This window comes from Heteronotia binoei, chromosome 15, assembly GCF_032191835.1.
Source record: "Heteronotia binoei isolate CCM8104 ecotype False Entrance Well chromosome 15, APGP_CSIRO_Hbin_v1, whole genome shotgun sequence".
Taxonomy (NCBI): Eukaryota; Metazoa; Chordata; class Lepidosauria; order Squamata; family Gekkonidae; genus Heteronotia; species Heteronotia binoei.
This window is the reverse complement of record NC_083237.1, coordinates 18,972,185-18,998,627: the sequence shown is the minus strand read 5'-3', so window position 1 is coordinate 18,998,627 and position 26,443 is coordinate 18,972,185. Positions and strand designations below refer to the sequence as shown.

At 45.9% G+C, this 26,443-nt stretch overlaps 1 protein-coding gene and 1 pseudogene across 1 annotated transcript; one reads left to right on the top strand and one right to left on the bottom strand.

Moving 5' to 3' along the window:
• Positions 1-206: 206 nt before the first annotated feature.
• LOC132584237 (arylamine N-acetyltransferase, pineal gland isozyme NAT-10-like) lies at positions 207-1,127 on the top strand (annotated as a pseudogene).
• Positions 1,128-20,262: 19,135 nt separating this feature from the next.
• On the bottom strand, positions 20,263-25,370 carry LOC132584161 (uncharacterized). Its single transcript, XM_060255970.1, has 3 exons — positions 25,266-25,370; positions 23,573-23,664; positions 20,263-21,371 (listed from the first exon to the last, which is right to left on the bottom strand). Exon 3 carries the CDS (start codon positions 21,358-21,360, stop codon positions 20,329-20,331), a length of 1,032 nt encoding a protein of 343 aa, XP_060111953.1. The 5' UTR covers positions 21,361-21,371; positions 23,573-23,664; positions 25,266-25,370; the 3' UTR covers positions 20,263-20,328.
• Between the last annotated feature and the right edge of the window lie 1,073 nt (positions 25,371-26,443).

The window sequence follows — 26,443 nt, the reverse complement described above, 5'->3', positions numbered from 1 at the left end:
CAAGTCACAGCTGAATCCCCCCCCCAAAAAAAATTCTGTTTTTATTTTAATTGTAGGTGACCTTGTCGGGATTTCAAGGCAAGAGAGGTGGTTTGTCATTTCTTGGCCTCTTCATCACAACCCTGGACTTCCTTGGGGGCCTCCCATCCTCATATTGACCCCCTGCTTAGCTTCTTCGATCTGACAAGACCAGGCCTGCCGGGGCATCCAGGTCAGGACAACATGGACGTTAGCCAATATCTATTTCGGATCGGGTACCAGGGTCCCGCCCAGCCTTCTCTGGAGACCTTGCGCCGTCTCCACCGTTGCCATCTCCTCTCCGTGCCCTTTGGGAGCCTGAGCATCCACTGTGGGGAGCCAATCTCCTTGGCGTTGCCCCTTCTCTACGACAAGATTGTCCGAGCTGAACGGGCTTTTCTTGTGGCTGCTGCAGACACTGGGATTTGACACCAAAGCAGTGTCCAGTCGCTTCCGGAACCCTTTCACGGGGCACTATGGCCCCCCTATGCACCATATGGTGATTTTGGTCCAGTTGCATGGACGCTCCTTCCTCTGCGATGTCGGTTTTGGGGAAGCCTTTCTAGAGCCACTGGAGTTGAAGCCGGACTCAGAACAAGTCCAAGATGGAGGCATCTTCTGGCTCGGCAATAAGGGGGGAGTTTGGGTCTTGGAGCGCCGGGAAGTTCCTGGCAAGGAAGGGAGACCTTTGTATCAATTAACCCTTGAGGAGAAGAAGCTGGAAGATTTTGCTGACATGTGCCTTTATCACCAGACTTCGCCCAGTTCTATCTTCCCCTGCAAATCCTTCTGTTCCTTGCATCAGGAAGACGGTGGGCGCCTTACCTATATGGGATGGCGTCTCATCTCCACAATGGGGGAGAAACGTACGGAGACCCCACTGCAAAGCTCTGAGATCCCAGCCGTCGTGTGTGAGAAATTTGGGATTCAGTTGGAGAGGGACTTCGAGCCAAAGGATGAAAAGATCATGCCACCTCCTGAAGAAGACTGAGAAGGTAGAAGGGAAACGGGTCTCCGATTTGGACAGCAGGCTAGAAACTGGATTATACATCATCTCTTTGCACACAGGTTTCAGTCTCTGTCAGAACTGATGTCATATCACAGGATGTTCCAGAGCCTGGCATGAGGAGGCCGGGGTTTCAGTTCTGAATATTCCCTTGTCTTCGAGGCATCCGATGTGATATTTTGGAAAGATACCATTGCAGCAGTCTGTTTGAAAAAAAAAATGCTGGTCCTTTACAAAAGCAATTTGATCATTTTTCTAGTGCGGTTTACAGTTTTTTCGAGTTGCACTTAAAGGCCTCGATATAATCTTAAGGACCACAACAGAATATGTGAACTTGAATGCATATTGTTAATGAGCGTAAGGAAAATTTATTGTGTAAAATTCATTGAATGATTATACAGGTGACTGCAAATAATATGTTTCTATTATTAGACACGTGGTGTAGTTTCTTTTTGTTTCTCCTTTGTTCATTATCATCCCATTCCCTATTTGTGGTGTGTTTAAACAAAAGCCTGTGCAAGCAGAAAAGCAGCAGACCAAGGGGACAGATCTGCTAAAGTCATGATTAAAAAGTGAGTGCAGCTGTGGGTAACAAGTCCCAGGGCTTTTTTTTTGTAGCAGGAATTTCTTTGTATATTAAGCCACAGGCCCCTGATGTAGCCAGTCCTCCAGTCCTCCAAGAGCTTTCAGTAGGTCCTGTACTAAGAGCCCTGTAAGCTCCTGGAGGATTGGCTACATTAGGGGTGTGTGGCCTAATATGCAAAGGAGTTCCTGCTACAAAAAAAGTCCTAGCAACCAGGAGTGGAATTCTAGCAGGCTCCCCTTTGCATGTCAGGCCACACACCCCTGATGTAGCCAATCCTCCAAGAGCTTACAAAAAAAAGAGCCTTGTAAGCTCTTGGAGGATTGGCTACATCAGCGGTGTGTGGCCTAATATGCAAAGAAGCTCCTGCTAGAATTCCACCCCTGCTAACAACATAACTTCTTTATTGAAAGAACCAAACTGGAGAGCAATCAGGCAAAACAGGCAATATATATAGTTGGGGAAGGACACACCTCTTTTAGTCGGCTGGAATCTGCCCCATTGGTCTCTCCAGGATCCTTCATTTACATGTACATTGATACATGCCTTGTGTCCCGATTGGCCAGTTCAGACAGAATGGCCAATCGGAACGTAGGCATTTGGGTCCTGGAGGGTAGAACCATGCTTCAGTTACTAACACTATGAACAGTATATGAGCAAGAACACAGAACAGCACATAATAGTCTTGCTAGTTTTCTATCTGCAGGAAGTTTGGGCATGGGCAAGCATTCTAAAACACCATCTCCAATCTAATCACGCAGACCACTCTACCTGCATGTGTGAACGAGGCCTCCTCGTGCCTCTGCACTGGGTTTAATGAGCTCCTCTCCATGAAGAGATGCAGCAGCCTTACCTGTCCACAGTGGAGGCAGGCTCACAGGAACTCATGCAGATCTGCAACAGGTAGACTCCAAGGGCAGATTGCTCTTATTTTTAAAACAAGCCTTAGGCAAGAGGTAAGAATGAAGCACGAATCCAATTTTAACTCAGAAGCAAGCCTGCATCAGCTACCAGCTGTTAGGGAAACAGCAGGTTCAAAGAACAACAGATGTGTACCAGTCACAGACGAGCTGCATGGAGAGCATTGATAGCCACCCTCTGCCACGTGAAGCAGGCAGATAAAGTAGTCCCTGTTCTCGAAAGAAGGGGCGGGGAGAGAGCAGAGCTCCTTCAGGCGCCCGGTAGGGATTCCTTTGCACGTTACAGGAGGCCTGGCTATAGGTGAGGGGTGTTCATACTGACTTTTAAAGGGTTGAGGGAGGAGCCAAAGGCGGGGCTCGTTGAAACAGGAGAAGCCCACACCATGGGTTGCAAACAAGCCTTTTTGACTTGCATGTAAAGCAGGGATTTCGGTGGTGTGCGACAACCAGGAGTAAGAGCTGGGAAGAGTGGGGCTGGGAGGGGGATCGGTGGGGGGGGGGGGATGAAAAAGCAGGGAAGACCTAAGGTGACCACATTTCTTTCTTTCGAAGGCTCCTGAACTTCTAAGTCCTGCAAGACAGGTAGGAATTCATGATTTTTTCATCCCTGCAGGGCAGACACACACCTCCTTATTTTTGTCTGTCCTGCAGCTATTACAGGTTCATGCGCTCTGCGAAGTTGTTCAGGGTGGTGAGAACCAGGGAGGACTGTGAGGCACTCCAGAGGGATCCGTCAAGGCTGGGCGAATGGGTGTCAACATGGCAAAGGAGGTTCAATGTGGGCAAGTGCCAAGTAATAAATACACAGTGGGGCCAAAAATCCTAACTATAAATATACATGGATGGGGTCTGAACTGGCAGTAACTGTAGATAACTCCCGTGAAAACGGTCCGATTTAGAAGCAGCTCTTGACACACCGGTCCGAGCTGCTTCTAATCTCGCGTCGCCCTGGTTCTTAGCCAGTTTGGTGTAGTGGTTAAGTGCGTGGACTCTTACCTGGGAGAACCGGGTTTGATTCCCCACTCCTCCACTTGCACCTGCTGGAATGGCCTTGGGTCACCATAGCTCTCGCAGGAGTTGTCCTTGAATGGGCAGATTCTGTGAAAGCCCTCTCACCCCCACCCACCTCACATGGTGTCTGTTGTGGGGGAAGAAAATAAAGGAGATTGTAAACCGCTCTGAGCCTCTGATTCAGAGAGAAGGGCAGGGTATAAATCTGCGGTTTTCTTCTTCTTATCTTCAGAAATCCAGATATTGTCTAATGACACTCCTCAGCTTCTTTCCACCAACATCATGAAACTAGAAAACAAATGAACATCTTAATCCCACTTAAAGCTGTGATGACCAATGTTGTAAGTGCCAGAAGCTGATCCAGCTGCTCTTCTTGTCACAGTGGTGGTAGGAAGTCCAGTTGAATCACAGCTGACATAGAGTAACCTCATAGGGTTTTCCAGGGCTTTTTTTTTTTTTTGCAGCAGGAGCTCCTTTGCATATTAGGCCACATACCCTTGATGTAGCCGATCCTCTAACAGCTTACAGGGCTCTTCATACAGGGCCTGCTGTAAGCTCTTGGAGGATTGGCTACATCAGGGGTGTGTGGCCTAATAGGCAAAGGAGTTGCAGCTACAAAAAAAGCCCTGCGGTTTTCAAGACAGGAGAAGTGGTTGGCCATTGCTGCATGTGTGCGGAAATCCTGGACATCCACCGGCCAGGATCGACAACTGCATAGATTCTGAGATTGGTGAAATCAGGACATCCCATTCAGGGCTTTTTGGATTACAACTAGAAAAATTCTAGAACAAAGTGTGAGTCCGGTAGCACTTTTCAGACCAACAAAGTTTTATTCGCGGTATGAGCTTTTGTGTGCAAGCACATTTCTTCAAGTACAAACAATGGAATAAAACCTCCTCAGGTCCTTCTTACAGGAGAAGAGGGGGGGGGAGCAGCTATTAGGAAGCTCTACTCATAGCCAAGATGCATAAAATAGGATAAAATAGGATAGCCAAGATGCTGAAATAGGATCAGGTGACCGGTAAAATCAACAAATGGCAGCAAATCTGCACGTGTATGCGACAAAATAGTGCTTCGGCCCTGGTGTCATTTTGGGCTGGAAGCAGCCAGCAAAGCCTGAGATGATTTTAAAGAAGTGTCTCGATAAAATGACAGTTTGACAACCTCTTCAGTGCAGCTGCCTGAACATAAGAGAAGCCATGTTTTTTTATTCTTTCACATTAGATATAATAAGGCTTGCGGAAGCATTAGATATAATAAGGCTTGCTGTAGTATTAGTTATGGTAAGGCTTGCTGAAGCATTAGATAGAATAAGGCTTGCTGAAGCATTAGTTATAGTAAGGCTTGCTGAAGTATTAGTTATGGTAAGGTTTGCTGAAGCATTAGATATAATAAGGCTTGCTGAAGTATTAGTTATGGTAAGGCTTGCTGAAGCATTAGATATAAGAAGGCTTGCTGTAGTATTAGTTATGGTAAGGTTTGCTGAAGCATTAGATATAATAAGGCTTGCTGAAGCATTAGTTATAGAAAGGCTTGCTGAAGTATTAGTTACGGTAAGGCTTGCGGAAGCATTAGATATAATAAGGCTTGCTGAAGCATTAGTTATAGTAAGGCTTGCTGAAGTATTAGTTATGGTAAGGCTTGCGGAAGCATTAGATATAATAAGGCTTGCTGAAGCATTAGTTATAGTAAGGCTTGCTGAAGTATTAGTTATGGTAAGGCTTGCTGAAGCATTAGATATAATAAGGCTTGCTGAAGCATTAGTTATAGTAAGGCTTGCTGAAGTATTAGATATAATAAGGCTTGCTGAAGTATTAGTTATGGTAAGGCTTGCTGAAGCATTAGATAGAATAAGGCTTGCTGAAGCATTAGTTATAGTAAGGCTTGCTGAAGTATTAGTTATGGTAAGGCTTGCTGAAGCATTAGATATAATAAGGCTTGCTGAAGCATTAGTTATAGTAAGGCTTGCTGAAGTATTAGATATAATAAGGCTTGCTGAAGTATTAGTTATGGTAAGGCTTGCTGAAGCATTAGATAGAATAAGGCTTGCTGAAGTATTAGTTATGGTAAGGTTTGCTGAAGCATTAGATATAATAAGGCTTGCTGAAGCATTAGTTATAGTAAGGCTTGCTGAAGCATTAGATATAATAAGGCTTGCTGAAGTATTAGTTATGGTAATGCTTGCTGAAGCATTAGATAGAATAAGGCTTGCTGAAGCATTAGTTATAGTAAGGCTTGCTAAAGTATTAGTTATGGTAAGGTTTGCTGAAGTATTAGTTATGGTAAGGTTTGATGAAGCATTAGATATAATAAGGCTTGCTGAAGTATTAGTTATGGTAAGGCTTGCTGAAGCATTAGATATAATAAGGCTTGCTGAAGCATTAGATATAATAAGGCTTGCTGAAGCATTAGTTATAGTAAGGCTTGCTGAAGCATTAGATATAATAAGGCTTGCTGAAGTATTAGTTATGGTAAGGCTTGCTGAAGCATTAGTTATAGTAAGGCTTGTTAAAGTATTAGTTATGGTAAGGCTTGCTGAAGTAAAGATTAAGTATCTATTGTTTGGAGTATCTTGCTAGGACTGCCCGCCACACAGACGTTCTACTAACTATTAAGGTTTTATTTGTACTATTATATCTCCTCCTAATTACTGGTGTTCCATTTGTATTGGTAATAAAACTTATTTATTAAAAAGAACATAGACTTGGGTTTATTCTTGAGGCGCTGTATCCATGGGTCTTCCAGAGAGCCCACCGCCCAAGAGAGACGCTGGGCAGATTTGCTCCTACCATCACTGAGTGCCCATCCGAGGAAGAGATGAAGGTCTCCATAGAGTAAGACTTAAAAAAAAAAAAGGTAAAGGTGCAAGCAGCAGTCATTTCCAACTCTGGGGTGATGACGCATCACGATGTTTTCTCGGCAGTCTGTTTTACGGGGTGGTTTGCCACTGCCTTCCCCAGTCATCGACACTTCCCCCCCAGAAAGTGGGGTACTCATTTGGCCGACCTTGGAAGGATGGAAGGCTGAGTCAACCTGGAGCCAGCTACCTGAACCCAGCTTTGCCGGGATGGAACTCAGGTCCTGAGCAGAGCTTGGACTGCAATACTGCAGCTTTACCACTCTGCGCCACGGGGCTCCTTGAGGAGGACTAGATAGCATCGTATTTTATTTCTTTTATTTACTTCATCTCTATCCCACCTCACAGCCCAATAGGGACCCAAAGTGCATGCCATCCTCCATTCTATCCTCACAACGACCTTGGTGAGACTGAGAGTGGTGCCGGGCTCAAGGCCACCAGGAGGCTTCCATGGCAGGAGTGGGGATTCAAACCCCAGGTCTTCCCAGGTCCTAGTCCAATACTCTTAACCAGTGCATCATGCTGGCTCATATCTAACTCGCAGCCAGCCATGCCTGGAGCTCCTCTAAACACAGCCAGCTCCAAAGAGGATAAGTTGGGCATTTGCCCAAAGGTGCCCTTCCCAACAACCAGACCATTTTCATGGTGCATGGAACCTCCCCGAGGGTGGGAAGGAGTCTAGCAAGCCCTGGCTCTTTCTGGTGTGGAGGAGCCCAGGGCCTTTGAAGGCAGACCGCAGCCCCCTGTGCTGTTCCTTGGTGGCAGTGGGACATCCCTGAAAGAAGAAGAATAGCAGATTTATTCCCCGCCCTTCTCCCTGAATCAGAGACTCTAGATGGGGCCTGGAGATCTCTCAGGATTACAACTGAACTCCAGACCATGGAAGAGTCAAGTTTCAGCTTTCGTGTGCTAGAAGCTCACGTCATCAGATAATAGTATGGAATGGCAAGCAGTCCTAATTACAGAGAAAGTGGGCAGTGAGTTCATATGCAGAGTCATGGGAATGTTATTTAGCAGATTTAAAGAATCACAAGTTGGGGTCTGGTGTTTATCAGTTAGTGTCTGATGAAGTGTGCTTAGAGCACATGAAAGCATACATTCTGAATAAAACTTTGTGGGTCTTAAAGGTGCAAAACTGACTCTTGCTTTGTTCTACTGCTTCAGACCAACCTGGATCTATCCAGACCATGGAGATCACTTCACCTGCAGAAAATGCCTGCTTTGGAGGGTTTATGTCTTTCCACAGTTTTATGGCATTATATACTGTCCCTCCACAGGCTCCACCCACAAATCTCCAGGCATTTCTCAGCCTGGAGTTGTCAAGCCTACCACCCCTGGACTGGGTTGTCTTTTTGGGTCTGAGACTTGTGTTTCAGTGGACGGATGAAACCTGGAGGGGACCAGCTCTGGCACACGCTCACTGGCTTCTTTTAAGATATCTCTGCATGTTTGCTTGCAGGGTTGGCCTTGGAAATTCTAGACTCACACAGTGAATTCTCAGCCGATGCAGGGTGTTAGTTTCAGAGTTGGTCCGGTCCTAAGAACATAAGAGAAGCCATGTTGGTTCAGGCCAATGGCCCATCCAGTCCAACACTCTGTATCACACAGTGGCCAAAAATTTATACATATACATATATATATATACACACTGTGGCTAATAGCCACTGATGGACCTCTGCTCCATATTTTTATCTAAACCCCTCTTGAAGCTGGCTATGCTTGTAGCTGCCACCACCTCCTGTGGCAGTGAATTCCACATGTTAATCACCCTTTGGGTGAAGAAGTACCTCCTTTTATCTGTTCTAACCCGACTGCTCAGCAATTTCATTGAATGCCCACGAGTTCTTGTATTGTGAGAAAGGGAGAAAAGTACTTCTTTCTCTACCTTCTCCATCCCATGCATAATCTTGTAAACCTCTATCATGTCACCCCGCAGTTGACGTTTCTTCAAGCTAAAGAGCCTCAAGCGTTTTCACCTTTCTTCATAGGGAAAGTGTTCCAAACCTGTAATCATTCTAGTTGACCTTTTCTGCACTTTTTCCAGTGCTATAATATCCTTTTAATATATTATCCTATATATAATATATATTCTTTTAATATAATTTTAATATAATATCCTGGGTGAAGCTATGGGAAACAAAGTACATGCTAAAGGGTTGGTTGGCCAGGACTGAAGCTCTATGATGCCTTCCTGTGAAATATACATGATAACTTTTGTAGTGCCTTCCTTTGAAATCTACAAACTTACAAGGTAGCCTTTGAAATGCCTTCTTCTGAAATCTACAAATCTTTATAGCCACTTTTGAAGGAATCATTGTGGGGAGGGGTACAACTGAAGAGTGGATTGATTTCCTCTTGAAAGAATTACAGATTGCATTGTGAACATCCATTGGTGAGAGAGAAAGGACTTCTATTGTATGAGGATTGTGATCCCTGTTCACAAGGACTTGTACAGTTAGTGACTCGTGGTGATGTATGCAGGGCTTTTTTGGCAGAAAAAGTCTAGCAGGAACTCATTTGCATATTAGGCCACACCCCCTGATGTCACCATTGTTTCACATAAGGGTTTTTGTAGAAAAAGCCTAGCGGGAATTCATTTGCATATTAGACCACACACCCTGACACCAATCCAGCCGGAACTGTGTTCCTCTGCGTTCCTGCTCAAAAAAGCCCTGGGTGTATGCATGATTTTGTAGTGAATTGGATAAGCATATGGAGCAGAAGTCCATCAGGAGCTTCCATCAGGGGCTATTAGCCATAGCGTATTGTTGGAACTCTCTGTCTGGGGCAGTGATGATCTGTATTCTTGGTGCTTGGGCTTAGGGGGGCAACAGTGGGAGGACTTCTGGTGTCCTGGCCCCACTGATGGACCTCCTGATGGCACCTGGGGTTTTGGCCACTGTGTGACACAGAGTGTTGGACTGAATGGGCCATTGGTCTGATTCAACATGGCTTTTCTTATGTTCTTACGAATTAATTGAATATATTAATTAAGTGTATGGATTAAAGTTACATTAAGATAGTTTATAAATGCGAGTATTGTATACATTTTAATTAGTAATTGTGGTTGCAATAGTCTGAGTGTCAAGCACGGTAAAATTCGATTGATAATTGATTGTTTTAGGGTCCTCCATAACACTGGTCTGTGAAATGTCTCGGAGGACCAAGGACTGTTAACTCTGTTATTCTTTCCCCTCCCCCTTCTTGCTTTATTGCTTGCAAAGTAGAAGTAGAGAGAAACTAAACTAACTTGAGAAGACGTAATCAGCACCTTCCCATACATTCCTGTTAGGGAGTGCGACACATCTGGAGAGAGCAAGGACAGAGTCCTGATAACGCCATGAGAATGTAGAATGGGTGAGAGCTATCCCTCGCCCCCACCTTTTGGAATCCTTTTGAAGTAAGCCTTAAAAGTATTGCATCAATGTATCTGTAGCATCACTCTCAAGAATCTGTTACACTGAAAATATCGGTATATCAATAAACGTAGTTTTGTATCAAGCTCGACTCATCATTGAAACCGCATGCTTGACATTGTGAGAGTGATCCTATAAGAAGTTTAACCACCCTGGCAACTTTATAACTGAATGGCTGAAAAGATTCCAGTGAGCAGTGAATTTCCAGAACCTGAGGAAGGGGCAAGAGCACCAACACCGCCATGGCATATGCTGGATGCCCAGAGAGTTGCTGGAAAGGGCTCCCCTCTCCATATTCAACAACTCTTGGTCACCCCGTGCCAGTGGCTACCGCGTACCTCCACCACCAGGATGGATGAGGCTCCGGCATGCAGAGATGCCATCCTAACCAGGCACATGCGCTGGGTGAAGATGGCCAATGGAGAGGGCGAGGCGGCCAAGCCGGGAGAGGAGGGAAGCGCAGCAGTGACCGGCGTGGAAGCCGATCCACCTCTGGCAGAGGTGGAAACGGTTGGGACCCACGAGATAATGGGCCCGAGGAAGGAGGAAGATGAGATTGCTCGAGAATTCCGATCAATGGTACGAAAGGAAGTTGAAGAGTTCACCAAGGGGTTGCAGGATGAGATGCAAGCGATGACCACCATGATGGCCGGAGAATTCAACAGGCAAGTCAACCAGATTCTGAGGACGACTGACCCAAGAACAGCCCCGCAACCGCCTGCGGCTAGACCCTTAACAATACCGCCACGGGCGCAGACGGCGGCACCCCCGGCCCCTCAGGAAGGGGACTGACGAAGGGAGTTGGAAGCCACTTTTGACGGGGACCCTGAGGAGGTGGAGAATTTCACGATCCAGGCTAATAGCTACATGCATTATTGGGGGAACACCTTCCATGATTAATTTAGTCGTGTGGACTATCTGGGATCAAAGCTGAAGGGGGCCATGAAAAGATGGTACGTGAGTCTGTACGAGGCCATGACCCCAGAACTGGATGATGTGGCCACTTTCCTCCAAGCCTTGCTGGCCCAGTATGAGGACTCCCTACAGGAGACCTGCACGTTGGCCACACTGAGGAACATACAACAAGACTCTAAGTCGATCCATGAGTATGCAGCCGAGTTCCGCACCAACGCGGCCAAAGTGAGGGGGTGGAGTGAGCTGATGAAGATTGAGCATTTCACCCGAGGGCTGAACGCTAGTGTCCTGGATTGAGCCCTGCAGCAAGCGAAGCCAACCACCCTGGTGGGGTGGATACAGCTGGTGGGAGAGGTGGAGACCAACATGAAGAGAGTGGCCATGCAGTGCTGGCAGCAGAGCGGCATGTCGGGCCGTGACCCGAAACCAGGGATGAAGATGGAGGCAAAGAAGACCCAGGTGGGGGGAGGAGCCTGAAGCCTCCATCAACTCGCACGTGCTGTCAGTGCGGGGACCCGAACCACCTGGCCAGTAGCTGCCCGAACCCCCCCAGGCCATCATCCACCACCTCCAAGACAAGCATTCCAACTACAAAGAAGCAGACCGACCGCCCTAAGGATGCGGCGAAGAGCAGCCGTGAGCTCGTTGCCTGACAAGGAGACCATCGTCATTGATGAGCTGAGTGAGATGTCCTGGGAGGACGAGCCGGTGGGAAACGAGGATGACCTGCTCTAAACGGTGCCAGTCAGCAGGTCACTGATGAACCAACACCACTCAGAGTGAGAGTAACGGGGTCGCTATATTTTGTGCCAGTAATTCTGCTAAACAGCAGTCTCAAGAGGTTCATGCAGGTGAAAGCTTTGATTGACTCGGGGTGCACGAGAGACATAAATACCCCTAAGCTGGTGGACGCATTGGGGCTTCCCACGACAATTTTGCTGCATCCCATCCAGTTTGAGCAGATGGATGGGTCAGTGATGAGGGGGGAGCAATGCATATTAGAGACTCAATTGGTACCGGTGGGCATTAAAGACCACTGGGACCAGGAAGCTTTTGTAATAACCCCTTCATCCTCTTACGATGTGGTTTTGGGAGTAGGGTGGCTAGCCAAGCACGAGCCAGACATTCAATGGGGAGACCAGACGATAGAGTTCAATGATACAAGGTGTTGAGCCCATCATTGGAATAAGCAGTGGGGCCCTAGTCTGCTGCCCCAAAATGAGGTTTGCTTGAAAATTGAGGAAGTCCACACAATCCCTAAGGCTTATTGAGACTTAAGGGGGGTGTTCTGTGAACAGGGAGCTGATGAACTCCCGCCCCATAGGGACACGGACTGTGCCGTTGAACTGATCCCGGGGCAGACCTTGCCTGATGCCAAGCTGTACTCAATGGGGTGGGCTGAAAAGGTGGAACTGAGGAAGTTCCTAGATAAGAATCTGAAGAGAGGCTTTATCCAACCCGCCACAGCCCCCCATGCAGTCCCAGTCCTCTTTAGGAAAAAGAAAGATGGCTCGCTCAGACTTTGTACTGATTTTCAGGGAATTAATGGGATTTCTACCTCTAATGCTTATCCAATACCCCTCATCAAGGACTTACTCAGCACTGTGTCAGAGGGGAAGATCTTTACTAAGCTGGACTTGAGGGATGCGTACTTCAGGGCGCGCATCAAAGAGGGGGATGAATGGAAAACAGCATTCAATACACCAATGGGACAATTTGAGTACCTAGTAATGCCATTTGGGTTACAAGGAGCACCGGCAGTGTTCATGAACTTTATCAATGAAGTGCTGAGAGAGTATTTGTTTAAGGGGGGAAGGGGGTGTACCTGGATGATATAATTATTTATTCACAAGATCTCCAATCGCATGTAAAATTAGTTAGGGAGGTCCTCAGTACACTACTAAAGCATAAGTTGTATGCTAAGTTGTCAAAATGTGAGTTCCACAAGACCGAACTCGACTATTTGGGTTTCAGAGTATCAGGGCAGGGGCTGGCTATGGACCCAAGTAAGGTTCAAGCGGTACTAGATTGGGCTCCCCCTATGACACGTAGACAGCTCCAATCGTTCCTCGGGTTTGCAAATTTTTACTGAACTTTCATACCGGGGTTCGCCCAAATAATGTTGCCCCTCACTGAGTTATTGAAAACAAAGGGGAAGGGTCCAGACTCCAAAAAAACAGGAGCGAAGCTAAACTGGATGCCGAAATGTCAAAAAGCGTTCAATAAGCTCAAAAGGCTGTTCACAAGGGAGCCAGTCTTAAGCCACCCCAATGAATTGAAGTCTTTCATTGTGCAATGTGACGCTTCCAACGTCGTGGTCAGAGCCATCCTCATGCAAATAGATAAGGAGGGAAAACTAAAACCCTGTGCCTATATTTCTAAAACATTTTCCCAGGAGCAGAGAAATTGTTCGGTGTGGGATAAAGAGGCTTTTGCTGTGACCTATGCTTTAAAAACATGGAGGTCATCATGGCTGGAAGGCACCAAGCTGCCATTTGAAATTTGGGCCAATCACAAAAATTTGGAGGCGCTCACCGGTCATCATAAACTCAATAAAAAGCAAATTAGGTGGGCAGGGTTCTTTTCTAAATTCAATTTCGTATTGAAGCACATCCCAGGGACAAAAAACTTCTTGGCAGACGCCCTTTTGCGCCTCCCTCAGCATAATAGCCAGAAAGAGGAGGTAGTGGACTCCTTGATCTCTCCCTCTCAAGTAGCCACCATGGTAACCACACGGTCCAAAGCAAGGCATAATCTGCAAACAGAGAAGTGGGGGGGGGGGACAAAACTGGCCACAGAGACCAAAAAGGAAGGGGAAGACTGACCGGGTGAAGTGCAAAAGGGGGAGGATGGGTTCTGGTATAAAGATGGCAAACTTTATGTCCCTAAGAGCCTCCTCTCAGAGGTCCTGCAATTCTGTCATTCCAACAAGCTAGCCGGGCACTTTGGGTATGTGAAGACACTGCATCTAATTAATAGGCAGTTCTGGTGGCCATCTATGAAGAAGGACATTTCTGAGTTCGTGGCTTCTTGCCCTATTCGCTTAATGGCTAAGAAAAGGGGAGGAAAGCCCCCTGGGTTATTGAAACCTTTGGAAACAGCCACACATCCTTGGTCTGTAGTGTCAATGGATTTCATAGTCGAACTACCAGTCTCGCAAGGGAAAACCGTAATTCTGGTAGTAGTGGACACCTTTTCCAAACAGGCGCACTTCATTCCTTGTGTGCAATTGCCAACCGCCAAGAGACTAGCTTATTTGTTTTTTCCACCATATTGTGAAACTCCACTCCTTCCCTGATAAGATCGTTAGTGACAGAGGCCCACAGTTCATTGCCAACTTCTGGCGGGAGTTTTGCAAACTGATGGGTATAGAACAGGGGTTGAGCTCAGCTTACCACCCACAGATGGACGGACAGAAGGAACGGGTGAACGCGCTTTTAGAACAGTATTTATGGTGTTATGTGAGAGAACTAAGAAGTGGCCAAGGAAGCTTATAAAAAACAGTATGCTAAATCCCTTGTGCCCGTTTGGGATTTCCAAGTGGGGGATTCTGTGTTTGTGTCAACAAAAAACCTTCCACTGAATCAGCCTTCAAAGAAGCTGGCTTATTGATTTCTGGGTCCTTTTAACATCAAAAGGGTAATCAATAAAGTGACGGTAGAACTGGAGTTGCCCAAGATGTTTAGTAAAATACACCCTGTCTTTGATTGCAGTATTTTGCGAAGAGACCCGGGTAGTACTCCTTGGCACCCTCAACCACCAGCTCCACAACCTATCCAGATTGGGAATCAGAGTCATCATGAAGTAAAAGAAATTTTAGATGCTAAAGTGTTGTATTATCTGATTAAGTGAAAACACTTCCCGGCCAGCGAAATGAATGGGTAGCAGAACAAGATATTTTAGCCCCTGATTTGATAAACCGATTTTTATAAAGCATTCCCTCAAAAAACCCGACGTTGACGTTAAGGGGGGCAGTATGTCAAGCGTGGTAAAATTCCATTGATAATTGATTATTTTAGGGTCCTCCATAACACTGGTCTGTGAAATGTCTTGGAGAACCAAGGTCTGTTAGCTCTGTTATTCTTTCCCTCCCCCCTTCTTGCCTTATTGCTTGCAAAGTAGAAGTAGAGAGAAACGAAACTAACTTGAGAAGAAGTAATCAGCACCTTCGCATACATTCCTGTTAGGGAGTGCGACACATCTGGAGAGAGCAAGGACAGAGTCCTGATAACACTGTGAGAATGTAGATATTTATGATAGTTTATGTGTGAGAGCTATCCCTCGCCCCCACCTTTTGGAATCCTTTTGAAGTAAGCCTTAAAAGTATTGTATCAATGTATCTGTAGCATCACTCTCAAGAATCTGTTACACTGAAAGTATCCTTATATCAATAAATGTAGTTTTGTATCAAGCTCGACTCGTCATTGAAACCGCATGCTTGACACTGAGGGCTTTGTTTCACTTTGCTCCGTTTATCATTGCAATTCTCCCAGGATTTGGTAACCTCCAGGTGGGGCTTGAAGATCTCCTGGAATTACAACTGGCCTTCAAAAGACTCCCACATTGCATCGAAGGAAACACCGTTTTCTAATGCTGCACGCTGTACTTAGAAATGAAGTCTTGTGCCCTTACGAACATAAAAAAAAGCCATGTTGGATCAGGCCAATGGGCCATCTGAATGAACTAGATCTTTCAAACTTCTAGTATGTCTGAAGCCAATGAAAGGAGGCATACTGCTCCCAGGAATATCAAGCAAAAGATGCCAATGTTTATAAAGGTGAGAAAAAGGGGTGTAGTTGAAGGCACAAGAGATTTTATTAGTAGTCCTCTTACAAAAGATCTACAAAAGTAGATTTAAAATCTAAAAATTTACAAAAGTAGTCCTCTTACAAAAGTCCTCTACAAAAGATCTTTACGATCCACACTGTAAGCCCTACCCACTGCAGATTGCACAATTTATCTAGAGTAGCCACGTGTCAAAAATGCATTCTGCGACTTTTTACAGTCCCTCATATAATCACTGTGTTTAGTGGAGTTCCTTTCTACATGTAAAAATTGGCTGTATGGCAAACTCTCACACATGCATAAGAAGTACATAGATAAGCTCTTTGTGATCCTGAATAAATATGAATATAATGATGTTGATCCACACTGTACACAGCTCCATTACTTTTACGGGATCTGGCAATGCAGATATGGTTTCTTTTTTAGGCTGGTGTATTTACCATACCTGTAATTATACTCTGGCCATGCACCTATTTAGGAACCCTACAGATCGGAGTTCCGTTTTATATTTTCGATCCTTCCATCCACGGCATTTGCTGGCCCCGGGTCATCCAGTGACATTCCATGCTGTGATTCAAAACTGGCTCTTCCAGATATTGTCCAATGCTTATACCACACTAGCTCTCAAGGCTTTGAGATACCTTGGGCTTTGATATAATGGAAGAGGAAGAAAAGTTCTCTCTAGCCCCTTCTCAGTGTTGCATGTTTTGTAAACCTTTTTTTCTCACCTTGCAGTCAGTTGGGATTACCATGTTTTTTGCCTTTTTGAGGTGGAAGCAACGAGGACTGCATCCAGTAATACAACTGGAACAACATCAAAGTTTAACATAATGGCCTTAGGCAATGAGCCTCCAATAGGGTTGCCAGGTCTCTGTTGGAAAATACCTGGAGACTTTGGGGGTGGATACAGGAGTGGGTGGGCACTGGGGAGGGGCGGGGCCTCACTCAGCAGGAGACAATGCCCGAGTCCACCCTTCAAAGCAGCCACTCTCTCCAGGGGAGCTGATCTCTGCCAGCTGGAGGTCAGTTGTAAAAGCAGATCTCCAGGCCCCACCTGGAGGCTGGTAACCCTAGCCTCCAATTACCTTTTTGCTTGCTTATCTTCAGAGGCTGAAGTTCTCTTGAGGCACCTTCTTGGCCCACTCTGCCCTTGAACCAAGATGGCTTTTCTCTCCCTTTTCTCCTCAGAACTCCCTCTGTCTTCCCTCATGCCTCTCCTTTTCCCTTCAGGCCTGGAGATTTGAGAGCAGCACAGGGCCAGAGATTCCACCCTCCAAAAGCATCCGAATTCTCCAGGGCTACTGATCTCTGTAGTCTGGAGATGAGTTGTAATCCCAAGAGATCCCCAGACCCCACTTGGAGGATGCCACCCCTAAATCCTGGGGACTCTTCTAGAGGGTGGAGTCTGTGACATTATGCCCCGCTGAGGTCCCTCGCCTCCCCAAACCCGGCCTCCTGCAGTCGCCACTCCCAAAACTCCAGTCATTTTCTCATCTGGACTTTATAGCCCTACAGACAGGGACGTCCTCCAGAGACACCAAGGCCACAGACATTTCTTGTGTTGAAAACATTATATTCAGTGGTGGGATTCAAATAAATTAACAACAGGCTCTATGTCCTAATGACCATTTTAACTATACCAAAAGATATACTGAACGGTAGTTTAATAATTCACACATTAAATACTGCAATAAGAACAATAAAAGAGGTAAAGACAACTAAGCTGTTGTTAATTTATTTGAATCCCACCACTGGGCAGTATCCAAGGGTGCACCTTTCTGGGGATGACAGTTGTGCTTTTAATTTTTTTAAAAATGTTTAACTTTAACAACAAGACAGTTATGCTTCTTGACAGTCTATGAAGACAACCAAGCTACCCTAGCATGATTTTTTTTCTATTTCTCACTGAGGAAAGTTGAGCACTGGAGTATAGGAAGCTGCCTGGTATTAAGACACTGAGCTCATCTGTCTAGCTCATTATGTGCATGTACAAATTAATATAAATCAAATAAAGTTGTGAGCAAAAATTCTACTTTGAGTTACTGGCATTAAAACTGTGAGCTCCTGCACAAATTAGTTTGCTGTGGGGCCATCCTTCCTGAGCTAAGACAAAAATGTGTGAGCTGGAGGCTAAAAATTTGTGAGCTAACTCAGCTTAGAGGGAACACTGGTCCCAGCCCTTTGCTGCTTGATAGCAGGATTTTCAGTTCCAGAAGGGATGCTGTGAACACTGCACTTCTATGGAGAGTCACTCCAGCCTTATTAACGGTTCTGTTTCGTGTCAGGCTGCAATCACACACACTAAATAATGCACTTTCAATTCACTCTCAATGCACTTTCCAACTGGATATTTCCAGTTCACACAGTAATATCCCAGCTTCAAAGTGCATTGAAAGTGTGTTATTTAGTGTCCTGTGATCTCAGCCTCAGAGTAGTATTTGATTAAGTTTCTCTATCTCTTCACAATGGAAGCTGCTGTTATTCTTAGGGGCTTCTTTATACAAGATCAAAGCCACCTGATGCCATCTGTTTCCCAGCACTTCCTAAGGTGAAATGACTGTTCCAATAGGAGCAGGTTAATAACATTAAGATCACAGCCTGAAGTTAACTTTTTCCCTCCCATCTCCCGTTTTGGTAACAACATTCCAGTCTGACGAAGAGCTCTTGAGAGCATAAGTGTGCACAGTTTTGTGCCATACTGGTTGCACATAATAAAATTATATCATATGGCTTTTAAACATGCTTCCCCCCCCCCCCCCTGTTGGACCAACACAGCTGATCTGGAACATATGCCTGAGATTGCACTGCTTCATTTCCTACTGTGTGTCCCCAAGCCCAGGACAGGGCTTGGGTCTAGGAAAAGAAGCATTTTTTTTGGCTCATTATTCTTGAACGGCTATCCTAGAGCCCTAGTGAGAAAGATGGACTAGAAATAACATTTTAAAAATCCCCATTCCTTTTGCTAAAAAAGGGGGGGGGTGGAGGAAGCCTTGAAAGCCACCTTGAAGATCATTAGCTTGAAAAGGTGAAGTAAATAAATGCATTTTTGTGGACAGAGCTAGCTGGTAGGTAGAGAAGATAGATGGATGAAAGACAGATAAGAAAGAGTTAGAGAGTATGCCTGCCTGGGTAGATTTTTTTTTTTTAATTTAAAAACTTTTGTCCTCTAGAGATCCTTTTTTTAACAAAAGTGGTAACTCGGAATTATGGAAATGATATACTATGGGAATGCGTGTGTCTGTGCACACACACAAAAACCACAGGAAGGAAAAAGACAAAAATATTAACGTTGCTAACACCTCCCCCGACCAGTCCTCGCTGTCGCTGAACCAAAAACCGAGGCAGAGAAGCCAGCCAATTTCTTTCTCCCTCTCCCCTCACGCAAAACTGAGTGGCCATGGCGCATGCACAGATTCCAGAGGCGGGGAGCGTGTAGGTAGCGTGAGGCAGAGGTGGGATCGAGGGCTGCTTCCCCCCTCCCTTCCCTTTGGCTGCCTCTCAAACCAGGCGGCGCTTGCCGTTGGTGGGAGGGGAAGCGCTCTCTCTCTCTCACACACACACAAACTCTCCCTTCTGTGTTTCTCAGGCGGGCAGGCGGGCGCGCGCCGTTGGGCCGAGTGCGCGCGCAGGTGCATTCCCATTCCCTGCTCCTCTCTCTCTTCACTCCCTCCCTTTCTCTTCCCCTCTCCTGGCGAGGATTGGTCGCCCGGGTCTCTTTTGTCTTATCTGGGGCGAGCCACGCAGGGCGCCCGCCCGCCTCGTTTTTTCCTTCTTTCTCCCCTCTTTTTCCTCTCACAGAACCTCGCGTGGGTCCATCCAGAGGGGGGCGGGGAAGGGACCCAGGAAGGCTGCGGTTCGCCGCCCAGCCTGGGGGAGGCTGACAGCCAACGAGCGAAGAGGCCGGCCGGGTGAGGGAAGAACACCCTGAGAGGATGAGGAGTGAGGCCTTCTTGGCCCGGCCGGACTGAAGTAATAAAAATTAACAGCCGGCGCCCGGCCAACAACCGGTTCTATAGAACCGGTGCGAACCGGCTGAATCCCACCACTGGCCACTGTGTGATACAGGGTGTTGGACTGGATGGGCCGTTGACTTGATCCAACATGGCTTCTCTTATGTTCTTAAAATACAAAAAATACTGCAGTAGGATTTTCTACACTTCACCAGCCACACCTAACTGTCTCCCGAATAACTTTGGGTGAGGGAGACACAAGGCATTCAGGCTTTGAAAAATTATGTATAAAGTCTCTTACGTTTTGACAGGGTTTCTTGAAAGAATAAGTATGAAGCATAGACCACTCTGTGTTTCTTTTCCAAAAATGCTTGATTTAACTTTATTTGCTGATCAACACGATAACAAACTACAGATCATAGTAGGTAGAGAACAGAGCCAGGGCAAAGTTTTGGGAATTAGGGCATGTGTGGTAGGGGAGAATCTTTACTGGTCTAGCTAGATTATGTGCAAAGATACCGGACAGCCCACCCACAGCACACACCAATTTGCTTTCCTGCATATAGTATAATTATAGCAAATATCATGAAGTAATGTTAGGCCTCTAATCTGAAGGAAACCAGACTTGAATAGCGATGGTTCTGGAGCTTCATGCTACTCATGACAGTGAGAAGCACTCAAGAATTATACAACAGTCAAAATAATCCTACCCTAACTTAATGTTTAGCTTGGTTTCCTCTATTTATCTATTAGCTACAGTATCTGAAGCTTGAGGAATTTCTACAGATCCCATGGATTTCTCAGCTCAAATTTTATTAAATGCAGCCGACAGAGAGCAAACCATTCAGCACTCCTGAGCTTCCTCTGTTAATTACTCGAAGGCGGCAGAGGAACAGTTGAGGGTGGGGTGGAATCATTTGTAAACATCATGTCGCGGCAGAACAAGACAGGCTCATTACCCAAGCCCAGCTGGTACTGCCATATAAACATCTGGCTTTGGGGCTGCAGGGTCACATGAACAGATTCTTCCACCTCTGTGGTTTCATTCCAGTCTTCCTGCTGGGTTTGGACAGATTTCCCCCCATATTCAGCAGAAAGGGAGAACTGGTACTTGGCAATGGCTTCAGTGAGGGTCCCCGCCTGATACGAGGCACTCATGCTGATTTTCCAGCTCTGCTCCACACTGTCCATCTTCTTCTTGTTGTATCCCACCTTCTTAGTGAGCTTCTTGTTCCATACGATGGGACTGTCAGAGTTGTTGGTGATGGTCTTGAGTGCCTCCCATTTACCAAAAGCTGCGCCTTCGTTAATGGCCAGCCCTCCAGGGATAAAGGGGACCACACTCCCATGGAAGGAAAAAGAAGTAGCATCTGTGTTTTGATGGAAGTCAGTGCACCTAGTGTACTGGATCCCCCATTCATCATGCGGTTGCACAAAGTAGTAGTAATCCTTCACACCCCAGTAATAAAGGCCATTCTGGCAGTCTGGATGAAGGGTATATTCAATTGCATCTTCATCTGTATTCATATTAGAGACCCTGCGGTAAACACCTCTGCCCTGGAAAATAATGTAGAAGGCTCCAAAGGCAGAGAGGTAGTGGTCCCCTCCTTGACAGTTGGGGTGAAGGCTGTACACGATAGAGCCAGTATCCTTAGTCATGCTACTGACACGGCGATACTTGTTTCCTTTGATGATGTAGAATAAGTTATCCTCGTGGGCTAAGTAGTGATCCCCACCCCGGCAAGAAGTATGCAGGCTAAACACTTCCAGGTCGTAGCCGTGGTTGAAATTGGATGACTTCATGTAGCAGCCCAGGTCGGAGCGGACAATGTAATAGTTATTATCCACTCCGCAGAAATCGGCTCCTGGAGCTTTGCTTTTGGGGACTATATGAGTCATTGTGCTGGATCCTAGGAAACAAGAACAATTGATATGTTGAATTAGGTCGGAATGGTGTGCAAAATGAATCAAGAGCTCTTCCTGGTTTGTAGGGAAACTGAGGATCGCAGCAAGTTAAGAAGATTCAGGGCTTTTTTTTTTTTTTAGCAGGAACACACAGGAATGCAGTTCTGGCTGGCTTGGTGTCAGGGGTGTGGCCTAATATGGAAATGAGTTCCTGCTGGACTTTTCCAACAGAAAAGCCCTGCGCAAAACAATGGTGATGTCAGGGGGTGTGGTCTAATAGGCAAATGAGTTCCTGCTAGGGTTTTTCTATAAGAAAAGCCCCGAGAAAATTACTTGTACGTATACTGAAAATGATCGCTCCTTAGTGGCACAGTTAATGGTCCTGCTCCTATCAGCTGGTCAGTGGAAATGATCACTCCTTAGTGGGGCCAACGACAAGTAAGCTTGGCTTTCTGCACTCTTGGGACATTGGGATGCGGAGAACCTTCAGGTGCACAAATATGTGCCTAGAGCTCTTTCCATGTGATCCAAAATCCTGAATTCCTGATCAGGTGCAGAGAAACCTGCGCATGTACATAAACATGCCAGCACACTCTGTTGTATTCTCTCACAGGGTTGGTCCTAGACTGTCTGGCACCCTAGGCAAGGCTATCTTCTGGTGCCCCCCCACTGATAACGTCACCAAGTTACAGGAGAAGCACTCAGTTTGGTGCCCTCAGAAGGCCGGTGCCCTAGGCAATTGCCAAGTCTGCCTATTGGCCCTACTCTCTCACCGAATATACCAAGTTCAGGGGTGGCGACAGTCTACAAAATCCTGCTCCCTTCCTACTTTCCTTCCTATCCTTAGATAGGATTTAAAATTTGTATTAAATGTGTACTCTGGAGGATCGTGTTTGATATGAAATCTCCAAAGGATTATGACTCTAACCACATAACATTCGAATTCTACACATCAAACTTGGTATTTGCAGTTTTGAACAACAAAAAATGTTCAGGAAGGTGGTCTAATTTTTCTCTACAAAATTCTAGTAAAGCGATGGCTTCTAACAGTTTCAAAATTGCAAAGGAGTTAAAGTTTTTTTTTTAAATCTTTAGATCTGTTTTAACTGTTTGATTGTTTTACTGTTTATGTTAGATTGCTTATTGTTAGTTTTAATGGTTTACTATGTTGGAATCCACCCTGAGCCCACCATGGGAAAGGGCGGACTACAAATTGACAAAAATAAATAAAATAAATAACAAGAGAACACTGGTCACTAGAGGAACCAGAGTTGTCTCCACACATTATGGAGAATACAAACTGAACTTAATGTTCCCTCTAAGCTTGTGAGCAAAAATTCTACTTTGTGAGCTACTGGTATTAAAGTTGTGAGCTACTGCATAAATTAGTGTGCTCTGGGGCCATCCTTCCTGAACTAAGAAAAAATGTGTGAGCTAGAGGCTAAATATCTGTGAACTAGCTCACGCTAACTCAGCTTAGAGGGAACACTGCTTGGGTCCCCAACTTGTGCTTGTCACGATCACACATTAGTTGTGGGTTCCCTTTACCCCTTGTTTGAGTGTGGCCTCCTATCAGAATCAGGACCACAGTGGTTGCAGAGAAGATATTTAAGCCTTCCCCCTGCACCATTTTCCCAACCAGAAACAATCCCAGAGAGACAGTATTTGGGGGGAGGGAACATGTGGTCCCCGAAATACACTTTGGTTTCCCCACCAGGCACAATAATGTATCCCGGAATTGATTCAAGCTGGGAAGATGGCAAAGGGGGAAAGGTGGAATCCCCTTCTCTGTATGTACTACCATCCTGATCCTTGGAAGTCACTATGCATGCAGAAATTGAGGGGAACTCACTTCTTATTTGTCATTGCTGGTGTGAACCCAGGCCCAGACTGTGTATGCCACAATCAGAAGCTTGCAGCCTGCAGCGTAGCTGCTAGGCTGCTTCTGCGCTGTTTGCCTCCCTGGGAGGGAAGAGTCAGAAGTCGCCCGTTTGGGCGCGCAATGTGAGGGGCGGGGCTAGCCGCTTTGACAGCTAGCTCCACATTCCCCTCAGTTCATTCTGTATGCCACAATACAATGTTCCACAAGCTGCTAAGCCCTATACATCTCTAGCAGAGACCACATAGCATTCGTTTTCTATATATCACATTGCACACAGACATTTCTTCCTTGCTGAATTTGCTACCAAAGTTTAGCAGTACTTACGAGGAGAGATGACAAAGACAAAACTGTGTCTGAAAGAGGATTTCAGAGAGATGCTGGCAGGTTTTCAGTGCTGAAGTCAAGAGCAGTAACTGCTGAATCAATCACAGAAAAGACAATTTGCAACAAATGGAAGGCAGGTTATTGCTTTGAATTACTTTTCTGCATCCTCAGATGCTTTCCCTGGGACTTTAGGTACAGGAAAACAGATGTCAGTACCTGCGGGCTAAGCTGACCATTCTTGTCTAAAGCAAGGTGCAAAGACAGGACAGATATTATGTGCTCATTTGCACGTTCTGCATTCAGCCTTCTTTTTGAGACACCCCCCAAGCTAGAAGAGTAAGCAACCTAACCTTCAAGTTTTGAATAGAAAGGTTGGTTTCTCTATGTCAAGTGATCTCCCCCTTTGGGGATGGATGCAGTTTTTGCTTGGAATTCATTATAGCACACCTTGCATTACCAGATGTTTCCCTGGGCAGTCTTCAACAGGACAAGGACTTTAGAAGACAGAAGAAACCAGAGTTAATAGATTGCTAGATCTGTGTTTCTACTGTTCAGTCACAAATCAATATATCTAATTCTCAGCAAGAACAAACCTACAGGTGCTTAAATGCAGAGATGGGAGCCATTAACAGACAAAACAGATCTTTCTACAAACCTGAAAAATATCCAAGGTTTGCAGAAAATCTTAAAATCTAAAAAAAAACCCAAACCCCTTAGAATATCTCTCCAATATAACAGAAGCCTCATCAGTAGGTTTAAGAAACAAATGCCCTGAGTGGCCATTGCTAGGGAACCACAATAGTATTGCCCCCAGCGTAACAGAAGTTGCACTTGTAGCTTTAAGGAAACAAATGCCCCTATTGGCCATTGCTTGGAAACCACAACAGTATTGCCAGCCTCAAGGCCTTGGTTTCCAGCAGTAAAAAGCAGGGAAAGGGCTGTTTCGGCCTTCCAGAGAGAAATTATAAGGGTCAGCTCGAGTATAAGCCATCAGACAACTTGCTACCATGCAGTCTGCATGCCTCACCCACGTCCAGCTGCTTGCTACTGTTCAATAGCAGCCACCCCACAAAAGCCAGTGTGATCTAGTGGTTAAGAGTTTTAGAGAGTAGGATAAGGGGGACCCTTGTTTGAATCACCATTCTGCCATGGAAGCACACTGGGGGACCTGACATTCTCGGGCTAATTACCTCACAACATTGTTTTGAGGATAAAACGGGGACAAGAAGAATGACATAAGCTCTTTCGGGTTGTGGTGAAAAATGAGGTAAATAAATGATAAATATAAATGTAGATGAGAGGGCAGATAAAAGCTGGGTTTGTTGGTGGGTGGGAAGGAGAGAAGGAAGAAGGAAGAGGTGAAGATGTGGGCATGACCAGGAGGGAAAGAGAAAATTATGAGGAGGAGATGCAAGGGGAAATGGGGTGCCCTCTGCAAGTCTTTGCAGGTTCTCCACTGAGCAGCATAACACAATTGGACTATAGTTTTGTTGGGTAGAGGCTGCCAGGGAGAGGGAAGGAGGGAAAGCTGAAAATATGGTGGGATGCAAAGGAAGATAGGTTGGCTGTTGGGTGGGAAGGAAGCAGGAAAAGGGGAGAGCCTATGGAGGAAAGAGAAAATAGTGGGAGAAGGAGAAATTAGACTCCCCTCCCACTCTTGTGACTCCCCCCTTGTACATATATAAGGTCTTACCACTCCTTAAATCAGAGAGTTTCTCTATCCAGCCAGGGATTTTCCTGTGGCTTCCCCAAACGTCTATCCGGACAGTGGAGAATCTTGCAGTAAACTCACGTCTTCCTGTATTCTCCTCTGATCCTACTCACCTTTTCAGCCGCCTTATATACTGTGCTGCATGTTTGACTATTCTGTTGACCAAATTCTTTCCTTGAAAAGTTAAGAAACTTGAGCAACTGCAGAGTTTGTTCTACCTTGACCTTTCAGCCAGATTTTCTTGGTCCTTCGTAAGTCTCATGCTAACCCCCCCTAAAGTATCACTCCAACATAATTTCATCCAAGTTGCCCCACCTTGCTTGCTCTTGCTTCCTTACGCAGGAAACCTGCCACGGGGCTAGCTTTGTACTTTTTGTGTTATTGTGTTTTTTTTTTAATTAGGCTCCTTGCAGACATCCAGTACACACTTAGGGTTGCCAAGTCCAATTCAAGAAATATCTGGGGACTTTGGGGGTGGAGCCAGGAGACTTTGGGGGTGGAGCCAGGAGACATTGGGGGTGGAGCCAGGAGCAAGGTTGTGACAAGCACAATTGAACTCCAAGGGAGTTCTGGCCATCACATTTCAAGTGACTGAACACCTTTTAAATGCCTTCCTTCCATAGGAATAATGAAGGATAGGGGCCCCTTCTTTTGGGGCTCATAGAATTGGACCCCCTGGTCCAATCTTTTTGAAACCTGGGAGGTATTTTGGGGAGAGGCACTAGATGCTATACTGAAAATTTGGTGCCTCTATCTCAAAAAACAGCCCCCCCCCGCAGAGCCCCTGATACCCGCAGATCAATTCCCTATAATTCTTTATGAGAATCGTTCATGGAGGTGCATGATGGCTCTGGGGGTGGGGCTTCCCCCGCCGGCCAGCTGGCTGGGGGAGGGGGGAAGCCTGAAAAACTGGGGGATCCCTCTCTGGGACCTGGGGATTGGGAAGCCTATACACACTAGTGGTCATAATAATGAACAATATAGTTGTGGGCAATGTTCCCTCTAAGCTGCAGTCTTGTGAGCAAAAATTCTACTTTGTGAGCTACTTAATGTTGTGAGCTACTGCATGAATTCGTGTGTTCTAGGGTCCTCCTTCCTGAGCTAAGACAAAAATGTGTGAGCTGGAGGCTAAAAATCTGTGAGCTAGCTCACGCTAACTC

Bases quoted from the DNA above. Each gene is read 5' to 3' on its own strand.
- LOC132584161 (XM_060255970.1), bottom strand. From the start codon at position 21,360: ATGACTCATATAGTCCCCAAAAGCAAAGCTCCAGGAGCCGATTTCTGC.